Raw genomic sequence first — 16,837 nt, forward strand, 5'->3', positions numbered from 1 at the left:
CCCTCCAGTGGCGGGGGCTGCAGCGAAGCCTTTTCAGAGCACAGGGAATGCTCCTTTACTTTTGGGGGGATTTAAGTATCCCCCCTATAGTTTTTTTTACAGTTTTTAGGTTTTTCTACACATTTGGAGATTGCCCCAAATGTGCAGGAAAATCTCCCTGCCCCCCAGGTGCCCCCGATGTGCGGATTTGGATATCCGTACTCGGGGGGCACCTTGGCTATTAGATATATAGATGTAGCCATAGCTACTGCCAGATGAATGAGCTCTTGCAAACTTTCTCTCACTATGTACTTCAGAATGTTTAACAGTGCAATCCTATGCAAAGTTATGTCTGTCAAAGTTAACTGAACTCACTGGATTTACTGAAATAATTTTGCACATGATAAATATGTAATTTTATTCAGTCACTTCACTTTCCTTGAATTTATTATTTGTAGGAAGAGGATTTAGTCCCTTAGTAGTCTGTTTACAGCCTTTCAGAAGACATGTACAAGCACAGATAATATGCACTAAGGAACAGACTACATTAATGTTCTAAAAGAAACCATAAGACTGAAAGAGATTTGCAGTACAATCTTAAACATTTACACCCTAAGTCAGTCGAAGGGCTTAGAAGGATGTAACTGTGCTTAGGAATGCAGTTCTATGCAAACTTACTAGGCAGTAAAAAGGACTGACTTCCAAGTAAAATATACTTCAGACTGAGCTGTAAGAAAAAGCAAGAGCTTGGAACAAACACTGATAGTCCGCTTGGCCCTGAGTTCTGTCACCTCACATTTTCTTTGCCCATGCACTACTAAGGGCACATTTGGGTACAGCAGATCCTGTTCCAACAGAAAAGACTGCATATAATGACCTCTGACAATATTTTTATCTTTTGTATTCCACAATTTAACCAGCTCGGATCCAATGAGAACAGTTTCCACCAAGTTCCCCAACTATCAGAAATAGCTGAGGGAGAAATAGGAAGAAAGAGATGTTAAAAACCTCATTCAGCAAGCAGATCTCCACTCCTGTTTTTCAGGAACCAAGCCATTATCTTGATATTTTTATATCAGTCAAACATTGCCACTGTACCACCACTAGAATAAGACAGACATTGTTTGCTACTTCATGCCTCTAATCCAAAGTAAGCCTTCTTGCACGTCTTCCGTTTTAAAGCCACATTATGCACTTCCCCTTGGGAATATGTTTCATATACACTATAAAATTATGGCAAAGGAGCAGAAACATTTCAACATTAAAAGTCTTCACAAAATGATAATATTCTTAACAATGTGCAGAAGCAGCTATGTATTTTTTGTAAAAAAAACCTAGTTATTTCAGTATCTTTTTGTTTGCTTGTTTAATCGTCCCTTGGGACAATCTGTACTGTTAAGAAACGTGTAGAAAACAGGCATCAACTTTTGTTATTGTTCAATTATTATTACTATACTTGGTGTTTGAGCTCATACAAGCATCCCTTGGGAAATGTTCTGCGTGCCATTAGCACTATTCTTAATGAGGGAAAGCATGAAACTTCTTTAGTGCTCTGCCAGAATTGTTTTTATGTTTAAGTCAAAAGAACAACGGCTTGGAGTAGCCCCAAAGAAGTTTTTAACAAGCAGCAAACAATACTTTCAAACATCATACTTGTGGCACTTCTGTTTATGGAAATAAAGTTACTACACTCACCAGATTTTTTTTGGGGGGGGGCGGGATCTTTACATCAAATCTACACTGTAATATTATAATTAAAAAGCTGATTTGGATCTACAATAAAATGACGTATGAGGGAAAAGGAGCAAGATGTCTGAATTTAAGCTGGTAGACAACATTTTTAGGCCTGAAGTTAACTGGACAACTTGCCTTTGAGATAGGAACTTTGGGTTGGCACTTTACTTTCTAGAACATTTATTTATCACTTGGGAATATATATGATTTCGATTTTTTTAACGTAAGAATGTGCCTCTGTCAAAAATAGACGGAATAATTTAGTTCTATGAAAACTGAGCTTCGGTAAGTCCACAGCAGACTGATCAGGTCTGTGAATCACTGGTTTCCAAACCACATTCTGAAAAAGTAATCTTTCCAAGTCATTAACTGCACTGAAGAAGACCAGATTGACTTCTAGAATGAGAGATCAGAATCGGCAATACTGAGGTTCATTTTATCCTTGGTTTTCCACTGACTTATCAGATTTCTAAAACAGAAAGGTCAACAAGTACAGCACAGATAACAGAAAACTGAATCTGATGGAATATAAGAAATGGAAAAACTGCTTCTCTATTATGTAACCCTGAGTCTTGTTTAAACGTTTGTTACAAACTCCAAGATTTAGCTCTTGCTATCCCTTAATACTCCCTTCTTGAGACCAAACTAAGCAAGGGGCAAACCCCACCTCCGATCTTCCTAGGTCCATCCCATGGCTGCTGTTAAGTTTTAAAAATGCATGGTAATTATTATCAGACCCCTTAGCCATTTTTTAAGCTGTTAAAAACTCCTAACCAGACACATGAATTTATGAAGCTACCTTACACTGAGTGAGAACACTGGTCTATCAAGGCCAGTATGGCCTATTCTGACTGGCAGCAGCACTCCAGGGTCTTTCATATCACCTTGTACCTGATCCTTTAACTAGAGATGCTGGAGACTGAATGACCTGCTGCATGCAAAGCAGATGTCTAGTACTGAGCTATGGCCCCTCTCCAAAAAGGAGTCAGACAAGAACTATGCTGCTGGTGAGAAGAGTCTTCCCTCATGCCATTTTCTCAATCCAAACCTACCCCCCCCCCAGGACCCCATGAGGAAAGAACATAGAAACCCACATGGAGCTCCATATATGCATCTGTACACTCTTCCCATCCATGGGACAAAAAGCAGCTCAGGGAAGCAGGCATATTTACATTGTGAAGGAGTGCACAGGGAGGAGAAATTTAATGCATCTCATCCCCAAAATCAAAGCCCCCAACCAATTTTGGATTCTGCACAACTGCTTTAGATTTTTTTAAAAAGGCAAGTAGATCTGTTCCTCATCTAATTTGATTCTTAGTCTCTCTACTTTCAAGATACGGAGGGGTTGTGGCTCAGTGGTAAAGCATTCGCTTTGCATGCAGACGGTCCCAGGTTCAGTTCTCGGCATCTCCAGTTAAAAAACGGAACAGGCAGTAGGCACTGAGAAAGAGACCTTGCATGAGACACTGGAGAGCTGCTGCCAGTTTGGATAGACAATACTGACTTTGATGGACCAAGGGTCTGATTCAGTATAAGGCAGTTTCATGCGTTCATGTGTTCTTTAAACATTGTATCATGTGTACTATTATCTCATTCTTTCGATCTTTCCACTTAGAAAGCCCAGAATGCTCTTCCACAATTGATCTGACTAACAAAGAGTCACTGAAAACTTCACTGCTGCTTTTCATGATATTTCTTGTTTTATCTTCACTACCATTGTTCCTCTCCCCCTCATCCTATTTGCTTTGTGTATTGTTTTATTAGATTATAAAATTAATTTTTACACTTGTACTTGCACAACATCAGTCAGCAAGCTGTTTTGGGAACTGAATGGATTATTATGTTCCCAATCTTTCTGTTCACAGAGATAAGCCTTTATTACCTTGCAGCACCTCCCTTGACATATTTGTGAAACATTTTTAGACAAAATCTCTTGAACTTAATCTGACTAGAAAACCACATATTAAAGCCCAAATTGTCAGTGACCGTGAATACCATCTTGTCTCATTTGCTCAGATCACTTTGTCCATTGCTATCTCAGTTACTAACAGGATGCTCGGCAAGGTGTGTAACCACATGCTCACTCTCAACTTTCCCCTGAATGGTACAATCCTTCAAGAGAAACTGCTGGAGTTTCAGTGAGCACTGTAAATGCTTCCTTAAGGGAAAGTAAAAATGCTATTTTTTCAGCACCTAGGCAGCACATTACTTCTTCTCAATTTTAATGTAAACTAACACTCACACACTTGATTCAAACATTCCTGAAGAAGACAAACGAACACGTGGTTAACAGTCTGTTCCAGAAATTCCTAGATGATACACAATAAAAGACCATCCTTGCTAACAAGTTTTTGTTGTAAAAAAACAAAATGAGAAGAAGCTAGTTGAAACTGACTCCAGACAGAAAACAAGTTGTAGTGACTGGGTATTCAACATCTATATATCTAGTAGCCAAGGCGCCCCCATGTACAGATACCTAAATCCACACATTGGGGGCACCTAGGGGGCAAAGAGATTTGCCTGTATATTTGGGGCAATCCCCAGATGTGCAGAAAAATCTGAAATCTATAAAAAAACTATAGGGGGGGATACTTAAATCCCCCCAAAGGAACGTTCCCTGCGCATGCACAGAGAACGCACTCACCACTAGGAACTGTGCAGGGCTTGCCGCCATTGCTGCTGGCGGCGGCGGCTCATGCACGGGGGGGAGCCTTGGCCGGCTGAGAGCCACAGCCATTGCTGCTGGGGGGGGGGAACCTGGGCGGCCCCACGGCTAGGTGCTGCGCAGGGCTTGCCACCGTTGCTGCTGGCAGCGGCCGGGGAGGGGGAAGGGAGAAGTCTTGGAGGGCTGGCGCTGGGAGCCACAGACGTTGGTGCTGTCGGCGGGGGGAGGGAGAAGCCTGGCAGCCCAGCGGCTAGGAGCACACAGGGCTCACAGCTGTTGCTGCTGGCGGCTGTGGGGGTGGTGGGGGGAGAAACCTTGGAGGGCCGGTGGCTAAAGCTGCAACCTTTGCTGCTATCGGGGGCGGGGGGGAAGCCCGGGGAGGCCAGCGGACCACCTGGTGGGCTCTCCTGCGGCCGCTACCGCTGCCTCCTCTGTGCAGAGCTCCTGCTGCTTCAGCAGGCCAGCCACCTGGGAGCAGCAGGGAATACCCCCCGCGAGTATCATGGGTCCCGTTTCTTGTTATATCTAATTCTGAACAATGGCCCCCGGGTTCAGATTAAAAAAACCCATACTATAGGGCCATGGTATAGATAAAGGAAGGGGATGAGGAATGGTATGCTATAGCCTGATCTCATCAGATCTCATAAGCTAAGCAGGGTCGGTACTTGGATATGGGATCAACAAAAAAGATTCTACAGAGGAAGGCAATGCCAAATCACCTCTGCTTCTCACTTGTCTTGAAAGCCCCTTGATGGGATTGCCATAAATTGGTTGCACCTTGATGGCTTACACCTACATAGATATAGGGAACTCTTTTCTATAGGCCTGGAGAAACCCCCAAGTTTGCACAAAAACTTGGGGCGGGGGAACTGAAGGAAATTTTTAAAGATGTCCAAACTTTAACTTACCAGGGAAGGGGGCAGATCTTGCAATGCTAAGTCGCAGGATCTCAGCAGCTATTTCTAAGAAGTATGGTGGTGGAGAAGCCAAGAAAGGCACCCTCTCACCATCACTCAGCAGGCAGACAAGTTAGAAAGACAGGCATGGGTGGCAGCATGAGCAAGCAGGACTGTGGGAGTGAAAGGAAGTGAGGTAGAGGGTGGGATTTCCTGTCCCCTGCAAGTTCCTTGTGGGCCTCACTTGCTAACACCTATCTACACATAGTGACTTAGCTGTGGCATACTTCTGGAATAAAAATCTCAGTAATCTATGTTTGTTTGCATCAATAATATTGTTCATATGGCTATGGGCCCAGTGTAGAAAGGAAAGAAGCTCTCACATATGTGGCTATAAACTGGATATGGGTTCAAGCAGCTCTGCATACCTGGTTTTCTGTGTTATGTACGTAACCATGGGACTTTCTTATTCAGTCTTCTGCACATCACTGGCAAGGGAAAAAAACATGCCCAAAACAACTGAATCTTGATGACCCATACCTATCTCTCCAATGTTTATCACCAACTCTTTACGGGGGGGGGGGGGGGTTGGATTCATACCCCACCCTTCACTACCCAAAGGTGTCTCAGAGCGGTTTACAAACTCCTTTCCCTTCCCCTCCCCACAACAGACACCCTGTGAGGTAGGTGGGGCTGAGAGAGCTCTGACCGAAACTGCTCTTTTTCAAGAACAGCTGTGCCAGAACTATGGCTTGCCCAAGGTCATTCAGCAGGTGCAAGTGGAGGAGTGGGGAATAAAACCCGGTTCTACCAGATTAGAGTCCGCGCACTTAACCACTACACCAGACTGGCTCTCAAAATACAAAGCCCAGAATACAAAAGAAATTAACTGCAATCCTCATGCTGGACTGTAAGATGCTTACCTACATTCAAGAGTTCTCATTAACAATTTAGATTGGGGTGTCAAACATGTGGCCCCTGTGCAACTTCCTTCTCCTGCTTCCTTGCCCAGGGCTGCTGCTGCAGCTGCACCATATCTTGGTTTTTTTCCAGCTCCCTTGTGGCTTTTTGCTTCCTGCCTATTGCCTCCCTCCCCCCTCCCTTGCGCTCTCTCTCTTTCTCCCTCCCTCTCTCTCACACACACAGAGGCACACAGAGAGCTCCATGGCTGCTTCCTGTGAGAGAGATACAAAGTCTCTCTCTCACACACACACGCGCACACAGCTTCTGCTTCCTTCTCCGGGGCTGCTCCTCCTATTTTGGGGAGGGAGGGAAGGAAAGAGAGAAAACAAAGTTGGAATCCTATTTCAGCTTCAAGACGAATAACTTTTTATTCCAAGTATAAGTTTTTGTGTGCAAGCATACTTCAAGGGAGGAAGGGAGGGAGGAAGGGAGGGAGGGAGGAAGGGAGGGGGTTCTGACAAGCACAATGTGCATTGAGGAAATTATTTTGGCTTATTCTGAAAAGTTGTTCTAAAAAAATTGGATTTCTCTGTTCCTATCTGGATTTATCTGCTTTCAAAAAGAGCCTGATTAGGAATTAGAACACTTGGATAGGTCCTTATATCTTGGAGAGTGGAGTGATTTCAGATACCAAATGATAATAGCACACATTGGTAATGAGACTGGAAAACTAGGACTGAATTGAGATACATTGTCTTGAGCTTCATTATCAATTGCAATTCAGCAGCCACTCTCTTTCTACTCTCTCTGAAATTCCTAAGTAAGAGCACTGTTACTCTTAGGTCAGCAACTGAATGTTGTGGTTTCTAATGTCAGACTTATGTCCATTTATCTGCATCCTTCTGGACTGAATCCTCCTGTATGGAATTGAGACCTAGGTTTCCTGTCTCATTACTAACACTGGTATCTCCATGCCTACTACACATCTGCATATCACACCTACTCCAATCAAGCCTGCTATTGTCGTCTGACATCCAAAATCACCTTTATACAGTTTATAGTTCCGATACCTCATGTTACATTTTATAGCACACATGGCCCGGCCCAACAAAGTGACATTTATGTCAGATCTGGCCCTCATAACAAATGAGTTCGACACCTCTGATTTAGACTTTTCAAAGAGATAGGTACTGTTCGGCAACCATAAATCTCTTGTGTCCCTACAAGTTCCCTTTCTGGATCTAGTTAATGTTAGCAACCATCACCAAGGATGTATTATTAATCCAAGGATTCAACAACATGCATTACGTAGAAGATGTTCCAGACAACTTCTCTACAACACAGCCCTACTTTTATTTACTATATAATGGTTTACAAATTCAATAGTTTATTAGGAACAAATTAACCATTCTTCCTTTGTGAAGAGAGACTGATTTCCACATGTCAAATAAAGTAAAGCCAGGCCTTTTGAGTTGAACTCTATCTGAATTTTACTTGTAATGACTGTTGTTTTTCATACCTGGAGAGATGGCTCTGTGGAACTGGTACATATCGTCTCCCATCAATTCTTGTGCAACTTGTTTTATCTTCTGTCTCACAGTATCTAATTTGGCTTCAGATTCCATTAATATTTCATCTCCATTGGGAGCACTGTGATCACAGAACACAAGATAAGTTACAAAGAGGCAGTTGTTGAAATATCAGGATAGAGGCATAAATCACTATACACATAATTTACAAAACATTCTGAGCAAGTATATATCTATGTATCCCTAAGGCAAGTGGACGACACCAGGCACATGCTCAAATTCCATAAAGATTACTCCTTTACACTATCATGGGGTGCAAGCAACTAACAGGTGATTCTAAACACTGCTTATGCAAGTGACTATGAACATTAGAAATCACTCTAATATATTAATCCAGAATAAAGTACCATAGTTTTAAGCATGCATCCATGGTCAGCACTGAAAAACATATCGGAAATATGACCACATAACCTGAATCACTGTAACTGGTATACAGGCAGATAGATCAAGATGGGTAGCCGTGTTAGTCTGTCTGTAGCAGTAGAAAAAAGCAAAAGTCCACTAGCACCTTAAAGACTAACAAATTATGTGGCAGGGTATGAGCTTTTGTGAGTCACCGCAGGTATCTGAAGAAATGAGCAATGACCCACAAAAGCTCATACCCTGCGACATATTTTGTTAGTCTTTAAGGTGCTAGTGGACTCTTGCTCTTTTCTACTGGTATACAGGTGACACCAAAAGTGCTACCATACATCTTTTCCACAGTGCCAAACTACAGAGAGGTAGCCATATTAGTCAAATGTACCATGTGAAAAACTAACAAATATGTTGTGGCAAAAGTTTTTTGTGGTTTAGAGCCCACCTTAGTAGATTTAGATCATAAAACACATGCCACAATAAATGTGTTCATTGCTAAGATATACTTAATTTTTTTTCCTTTTAAAATGTTTATTAAAATCAAATATAACATGTACAATACCTGCATAACAGTAGTCAGACCTAAATGTTGGCATATGGATTTGTAAATTATAGCAGATAATATAATAGACTAGTCTGAACCTGAATAGGACAGTTTGTATATTATGCCGCTGCTTTCTTTTTACAGCATCTCATCCTACCTTGAAAAAAAATTAAATGTTTTTTGTTAATCTAGAGGGCACAGAGAAGTAAGGAAGACAATTTTCTTCCTTTTACCTTCCCTCTCCACTTGTAAACACAAGCACGCACAATTTGGAGGCAAATCCTCATCCATATCAGAATGCAAATCCAAGCTGATGACCCAATATCTAAATAAATAAATGTGCAAACTAATTATGGATAATTATTTTAAGAAGTCAACCTGCAGAACCACATCAACTGTCACCCTAACCCTTAGTCACAGCTTAAATTCAGTAATGCCAAGGCACACAATTTGTCATAACTGTTACTCACCTAGGCAATCACAAAATTGTTCTGCCTCCATACCACTCTTGCTAAACAATGGTTCAACATTAGACAAAGAGGCAGAAGTGGAAAAAATCAAGACCCTAAATATTTGATGCCAGCTCCTAAACTGAAAGCTCCTGAACGTGCTTTTCAATTTGGAGGAGGCTTGTAGCTCATCAAAAAAAATTTTTTTGCAGCGTTCATTGAAAGAATTTTGGATTAAAACTTTGGGTAAGAACTTTTCACTTTTTTGAGGCTCTGTCTAGTATGAGATTACTAGCATTGTAACCTATTCTGTTCCCGCTATCTTTTATATTAGTATTTGGCAACCTTGTGCTGAAAATTATTGTTGAACTCCCTGAGGAAGATTCTGAAATAGAAGGATATCTGGACCTCTGTTGGAGGAAGACAGAGCACATGTTATAAAGAGAATTTAAGGAGTCCTCCCTTTTGAAATTTTTATTTACAGAGGAGGACTATTATCAATTATAAGGTTGTACAATATCTTTTGAGATTCTATGGAGATGATATTTGATATTCTTATACTATGAATTGTGAATGATTAATTACGAATGAAGAAAGCATTGTAATAATATTTTTCACAAAATATAAAATTATTTATATGTTATAATAATCTGTGCACGGTATTTGTTGTATGTTGGTTTTCCTACTTACCGTGGGTCCTTATTTGGTTTTGTGAGCTCCTAAAGCTTGGCATTGTTTCCAATGCATGCACACAACTGAGTGAGACCATCAAGATGTTGGTTCCAAGGGCTACGAAAAACTTTTCTGAGTCTACAAGCAATTTACCACTGAAATATCACAGCAATGTAACTGGCTAAGCATGACATCTAAAAGCTGCCTAAATATATTTAGAAATACAGCACATACAACACCTATTCATTCTTACTATGGGAAAGCAATAATAAGAGCTTTTAAAGGCATAGGATGAGTTGCAGTGCAAGTTATAAGAATACAAAAAGCTATTCTGCAATCAATTGCTGGTTTAGAAAAAAACTGCTAAATATGTCAGAATACCAAAGCTGTACTATGAAGGCACAAGGAGAGAAAAATGGATGTAACTTGGTGATAGCATCACATCTTTCTGCACAAGCTTTCATTTAACACTGTGATCTGTGCAGCTACATCAGCAGCTGCAGTTATTAGTGCATCAATGTTGCCAAAGAACTCATAATCACTTCTACTATAATCATCACATTGTCTAAGAATGCTTATAAGCAAGTCTAGCACTACTGTTAAAAACTGTCAACAGCTACCATCATTCACAGCAGCATCCCAACCAGGATCTATAGTGACTCGGGATAACAATGTAAAAACTAAGGTATGCAGTTAATTAGATCTCATTATGTAGCAGATCCCAAGAACCATATTTTTGGCTACTTTTCTAGGCAAGGGGCAAAGGGAGGCCTTAATGTGATGCTCATCTTCTATCCCTCCCTCACCAAGCTTGATTTGAATGTGGCAGGAAAGCAGAGGTCTACAGCTGCAGCTGTATAGCACATATACCACCAACACCACCACAGTACTCCCAACAGAATGGGGTCTTCTTTATGGGTCTTCTCCTCCTCTTGGGTAGCTCTGTTAAAGACTTATGGGGATACTGGAGATCCCTAACTGCCTCCCCCCATCTTAATATCAACTACACTTGTGACAACAATTAATAGCAGTATCCAAATTATGTTCTTTCTCAGCTTACAGGGGCTCACAACAATTACATCAGCAGATGCTCTTTAAAGCAAAATTCAACATTAAGAAAATATATGTCCATTTCTTTTCCAGGGTTAGTATAAACCAAGAGAGCCATTCCACTGTAAGTCTAGAATAAGGATATGAAAAATAAAGCAGGACTTATAGTTCTGTAGGAGCAGGAAATTCATCAGTTTTTTGCAGTTTTTTTCACCTGTGCATAAAAAAAGACACACCTACCAAAATTCTTTCTCCTACATAATTATTAAAAAACAGGAACCCTTTCATCCTTTGTATCTGGTCACCCTATACAATAGAAAAGAAAAGCAGTGAATCAAGAAAGCTGAATGATTACTCACCTAGTGATCCTATGCAGTAGGAATATCGTCCTTTTACTCTCAATTGTTATATCACGACTAAGTTTCACAAGCCGTTCATATTTATCATGTCTTGTATCAAGCTCCAGCTGAAATGCTAGAAAACAGAATTCAAACAAGGACAGGTCATTCATATATACACTGAAAAATCACAGGTTAGATTCCTAACAAACTTGACATTATGTAATAATTTTTCAAAGCAATACAATCGTTTTAATGAATCTATTCTTCATCTCTCATATTCAAAACACTGAATTATACACAACTCTTCTTTACATACAGGTCCTGAGAGCAAAACTTTGAGACCCATAAAACCTTTGCCTGAACAGAACAAGTGATTCTATATACCCTAATTCACCTAATTCACATTCAATCTCAGAAACCTTTTTGGTAGGTTTGTTTTACAATCAGGGCTTCTTTCTTCCATGCAACTGCACATCTGTATGGAACCTAACCCTTCAAAATTAACCAGATCACACTATGACTTATGTGTACGATCACAGCAGCACTTTTTAAATAGTAGCCACAATTGGCAAAATATCTGCATGTGGTCTCCAAATACTGCCCAGTATATTTCGAGATTTCTCAATATAACCCCACAAACGGGAAAAAGGAGACAGTATGCACGTGTGAACCAGCCTTCAAGCTTTTAAAAATGTATTTACCTTTGAAAGACATAAACACAGTTGAAGGATTAATGTTGTCCTTTTCTTCTCTTCGATGGCCATGGGGGAAGTTATCATGCTTTCTTTTTTTGAAACCACCTGCTCCTATAAAGAAAACTACTGATACTTAATAGGTGTAGGCTCTTAATACAAATCAAATTAACTCTGAGAATTTTTTCAAAAGGTACATGTTACCCCTATTGATACAAAACACTACATCCTTATTATTTTATAAGCAAAAACACTGGACTCCAAAAAAGTGCAGACCTAAAGATAGCATTGGATGTAAAGTGCCAAACCATCCAGTACCCCACCCTAGTTGTTATTGCTCCATTTGCAGCCAATGGAAAACAAATGCCCACTGCTGGACTAAAAATTTAATACGGGGGAGGGACCTCCTGAGAGTCGCTGGGACACTTTGAGGATTAAAATTGTAATGCCAATTAAAACTACACATTATTTAAAATGAGGCTCAACAATCCAGGGGGGGGGGGGAGCAGATATCCCCTCGTTTAAAAGGGACGTTTTAATGAACGGCTTCATCATTTCATTAGCCAGAGAATCAAACGTGCAGTAAAGTTAACACGTTCCCCCACCCCAGAACAAATCTTTCTGGCCGACCGAGTGCCTGGAAGAAAAGTCAACAAGTACAATCGTCTCTCTCTTTCAACGCGTCTCTGGGCTACGCACTACTTCAACGGCTGAGTTTCTACCACTCACGCACTCCTCCTTCAGTGGCACAGAGCAACCCAAGAACATGCGTGTGCGGGATGTGGAGCAACAGAACATTTTTGTCGTCCTCACACATTCCCCTAACACTCCTTCTTTGGGGCCTAAACACGCGGGGGGGGGGGGAGGCACCAATACTGGAGATAGGCGAGAAAACGAAGCGGGGAGGTGAGAATAAGTGAATGGTACTGGGAACAGCGGGAAAGGGGGGAAACGCTCGACTGGGAAGGGGGCGCGAGGAGCCGCTTTAAGTCCCCCTCCTCCCAAATGCCACCACCTTCTTTGCCGCTCATGTTGGCTGCAGTTCTAATCCACGAGGCCACAACTCTGCCCCTCACGAACTCTGGGAGAGGCACGCGCAGCAGACGCCAAACGCCGCGACCTCCCCCGCCCACAAGGAACCCTCCCACTGCTCGCGCAGCCCCGCTTCGGTCACCTCGCCTGTCAAGACCGTTAGTCTCCTCCCCCGCAGTGTCTATCCAAAGTTCCTGACAGCAGGATGTAAGTTTGCGGCACCGAACCGGCTGTGCCTTTCTCACCCGCTTTGGCCATCGCAGGGAAGGGAGCTTTCTGTGAGGCCGGCAGAGGTTACAGTGGTTTTGCAGGTAGGAGCAAGCGTAGGAACTCGAAATAGGCATTCCTAAGTGAGCTATATCCTGTGTGCGCTACTGCCTCTGCAAGACCTCCAATAAAGCAAGGCGATATGGGAAATGTAGTTTTCTTCTGTGACTGTCGGGAAGCGGCTGTCTAAAAGACTGAAGAAAATTAACTGTTTAAAATCATAAAGAGTAAAACCCCAAATCAAATCAGAGGACGAATTCTTCTTCTGGTCTGACTCCTGAGAGCTAATGCCACCTTGAACCTGCAAATTTAGGCGTCCACTCAGGGCCAGGCCCAATTCTACTAGCCTCCGAAAAATTTCCTGCTTGTCAGGATTACAGGATAGTAGCTGGGTTTGCCCTATTCCAGTTTCGGAAACTCCTGGGGGTTGGAACCTGAAGAGAGTGAGGTCTGGGGAAGGAAGAAGCTCGGTGGGGTATAATGCCACAGAGTCCACCCACCAAAGCAGCTATTTAACTCCAGGTGAACTAATTTCTGTTAGATTCAGGTGGGTACCAAATGCTCCCTCTAAGCTGTGCAGTCTTGTGAGCAAAAATTCTACTTTGTGAGCTACTGGCATTAAAATTGTGAGTGAGCGATTTGGATGTTGCATTAATTAGTTTGCTCTGGAGCCATCCTTCCTGAGCTAAGACAAAAATGTGTGAGCCACACGCTAAAAAACTGAGCTAGCTCACACTAACTCAGCTTAGAGGGAGCACTGGTGGGTAACCATGTTGGATGGAAGCAATAGAACAAAGTTTGAGTCCAGTGGCACCTTTAAGACCAACAGAGTTTAATTCAGGGTATAAACTTATGCATGAGTGCACACTTCTTCAGATACATGAAAGCTTATACCCAGAATTAAACTTTGTTGGTCTGAAAAGTGCCACTGGACTCAAACTTTGTTCCAATCTCTGTTGTGCAGACATTCGTTGTCATTCTCAGAGATCTCCAGGCCCTACCTGGAGGCTGGCCACTCTACCTCAATCCCTAATGTTATGTACGCGGACCACCACCAGGGGTCCACGGCTACAGTGTCGAGCTTAGCTCCTCTAAACAATAGAAGCCTAGGATCTTAGTTCCCCCAGCATTCACAAATAGCAACTTTGGCAGGAAATTCAAACCCTCCAATGGGACTGTGGGTGTGCTGGGTGGGTGTGTATATAGTTGGCCTTGCAGGGCCGTTTTACAGTTCTTGTGTGAAGTACAATAAACGCGTGTGAATGCACGTCGTGGTCCGAGTCTTCCATGTGGCAAACCCAGTACTTTACAGTGGCGACGAGGATGGGATTCCACTGAGCAGGCCTGGCTCCCTTCCAGTGCAGCACCGAGCATCAATCCTGAAGACGCTACCACGCCCTGTATCGCTCCCGAGCAGCACTGCACCGCGCACCGCATCCAGGAACACCATTCCCCGCTACACACCAGAGCCATGGCCTCCACTCAGGGAAACCTGGAAATCTTCGATCCAGCCCATCCTAAACTCTGGGACTCATGGACGGACCATCTGACCTGCCACCTTGCCTACAATGAGGTAACAGATCCGGGCAAACAATGGGCCCTTCTCCTCAGCTCCTGTGGCATAAACACCGTTCGATTCGCGAAGAGTCTCCTAGCACCATGGGCAATCCTCTAGAGTTCTTACGAGGAAATCATTGAAGCCCTGCCCAGGTACCTCATGCCCTATCCAACAACTCTAGCAAGGAGGATTGAGTTCCAGGGCCGCATCCAGAAGCCAGGCGAGTCGGCCGCTGCATACATGGCCACCCTGAGCCAGCTTGCAATGGATTGTGCCTTCACTAAAGTGGAGGAGAATCTATTAACACAATTCGCCTGGGGCATCAGCAATGTAAAGCTGCGCAGGAAGATGATTGGCACCGCAAACATCAAGATCGACGAGGCCCTTCAACTCGCCATCGCTCACAAGGCATCCCACCACAACCAACCCTCGGCAGCTTCTCATCTTGTGCTTCCCGACTCAGTGCCCAAGAACTCCGACGAGGAGGATGTCCATCTCGTCTGCCAACCCACTCACCGGAAGCCACTGGGAACCACAGCATCAGGATACTCCGGGAAGACCGCTGGCCGTTCCACGTGTGCCAGCTGCGAAGAGGTACATGAGCGCAAATCATGCTGGTTCTGCAATGCCACGTGCCACACGTGCGGAAAACAGGGTCACCTCGCCTAACTCTGCCGGTCCAGGGGAAACCGGCACCAGCAGCCTCCAGCCCAGCCATGACGCCAGGCCACTGCTACCTACGAGACCGCTGTGGAAACCTCCGACCTCTACCTCCTCACTGATCGGCCATCCCTCCAGATACTATGCCTCCCCAACCTGTCTGCTGCCATGAAGACCCAAGTCACGGTCCAGATTGAGGAGTCCCCTGCCCTATGGAAGTAGACTCGGGGTCGGCAGCTCCCATCATCTTGGTGGACATGCTGCACAGACTTTGCTCCAATGGGGGACCCCACTTACACCCCTTGCCTTTATGTTTGGTGGACTTTCAGAGGAACCCAGTCCCAATCCAGGGTGTGGGGACCTTCCGGGTGCAGTACCAGGGTTTCGAGGGATTTCTGGACTTGATTGTGGTAGAGGGGAACCTTGTAAGTCTCTTGGGGTGGGCCAGGTTTGCGCCGTTGGGTATCACGATTGGGGGGGGGAATAAATGTGGAATGCGGGACTTTGTGGAGGTTTGCGGCGAGTTCCCCACCGTTTTTGATGGGGCTTTAGGGTGTTATAAGGGCCCCTTGGTTTCCTTGCAACTAGACCCCATCGTGGCCCCCATTCGCTTGCAGTTCCACACTGCTCCGCTCGCTCTCAGGCCCAAAATTGATGCGGAACTGGACCATTTGGTGGTGCAAGGGGTCCTAGAGCCAGTATCACACGCCATCTGGGAAACGCCAATTATAACCCCCATTAAGCCCAATAGTGACGTCCACATCTGGAGCGATGCCGTTCTTTGACAACGTCCTCATCACCGCAGCAACCCCAGATGACTTTGCCTCCCGCCTCTGCGCCGTCCTACAACGTTTCGACTCGGCTGGCCTCAAAGTGAAACGGGAGAAATGTCTTCTCGGGGTTCCGGAAGTGGACTTTTTAGGGTTCCGCGTCAATGCGGCTGGCCTCCATCAAGCTAAGGACAAGGTAAAGGCCATCGTGGAGGCCCCGGCACCCACTTGCAAAGCGGAGCTCAGGCATTTTTGGGAGTAATAAACTTCTATCACGCTTTTCTGCCGCACAAGGCCTCAGTAGGAGAGCCCCTCCACCGCCTTCTGGACAAGTCGGCTCCTTGGTCCTGGGGCCCAAAAGAAGCAGTGGCATTCATGGGGGTCAAGGCGCTCTTAATTTCTAACGACGTGCTGGCACATTTCAATGAATCCCTGCCGGTGGTCCTCGTGTGTGACACCTCCCCCTATGGCATTGGCATAGTCCTGGGCCACATCCTCCCTGACGGCCACAAGGTTTCTGTGGCCTATTACTCCAGGACCTTAATGGCCACCAAGCCCAATTACATGCAAATTGACAGGGAGGGCTTGGCGATCATGGCCAGGGTCAAGAGGTTTCATAATTTCATTTACGGGTGCCCCTTCATGATCGTAACAGACCACAAGCCCCTCCTTGGCCTTT

At 44.0% G+C, this 16,837-nt stretch overlaps 1 protein-coding gene across 2 annotated transcripts in view; it reads right to left on the reverse strand.

The window, feature by feature from the left end:
- TSNAX (translin-associated factor X) overlaps positions 1-13,011 on the reverse strand; it is a 30,089-nt gene extending 17,078 nt beyond the window's left edge. For both annotated transcript variants that reach the window (XM_015416381.1, XM_015416380.1), the window contains exons 1-4: positions 12,887-13,011; positions 11,881-11,985; positions 11,198-11,312; positions 7,697-7,827 (exon numbers count right to left, since the gene is read on the reverse strand). In XM_015416381.1, coding sequence (XP_015271867.1) covers positions 7,697-7,827; positions 11,198-11,312; positions 11,881-11,985; positions 12,887-12,902 — 367 coding nt within the window. In that variant the 5' untranslated portion in view covers positions 12,903-13,011. The remainder of the gene's footprint in view (positions 1-7,696; positions 7,828-11,197; positions 11,313-11,880; positions 11,986-12,886) is intronic.
- Positions 13,012-16,837: the final 3,826 nt, after the last annotated feature.

Source organism: Gekko japonicus, unplaced genomic scaffold, assembly GCF_001447785.1.
Source record: "Gekko japonicus isolate JY-2015 unplaced genomic scaffold, Gekko_japonicus_V1.1 scaffold1401, whole genome shotgun sequence".
Lineage (NCBI taxonomy): Eukaryota > Metazoa > Chordata > Lepidosauria > Squamata > Gekkonidae > Gekko > Gekko japonicus.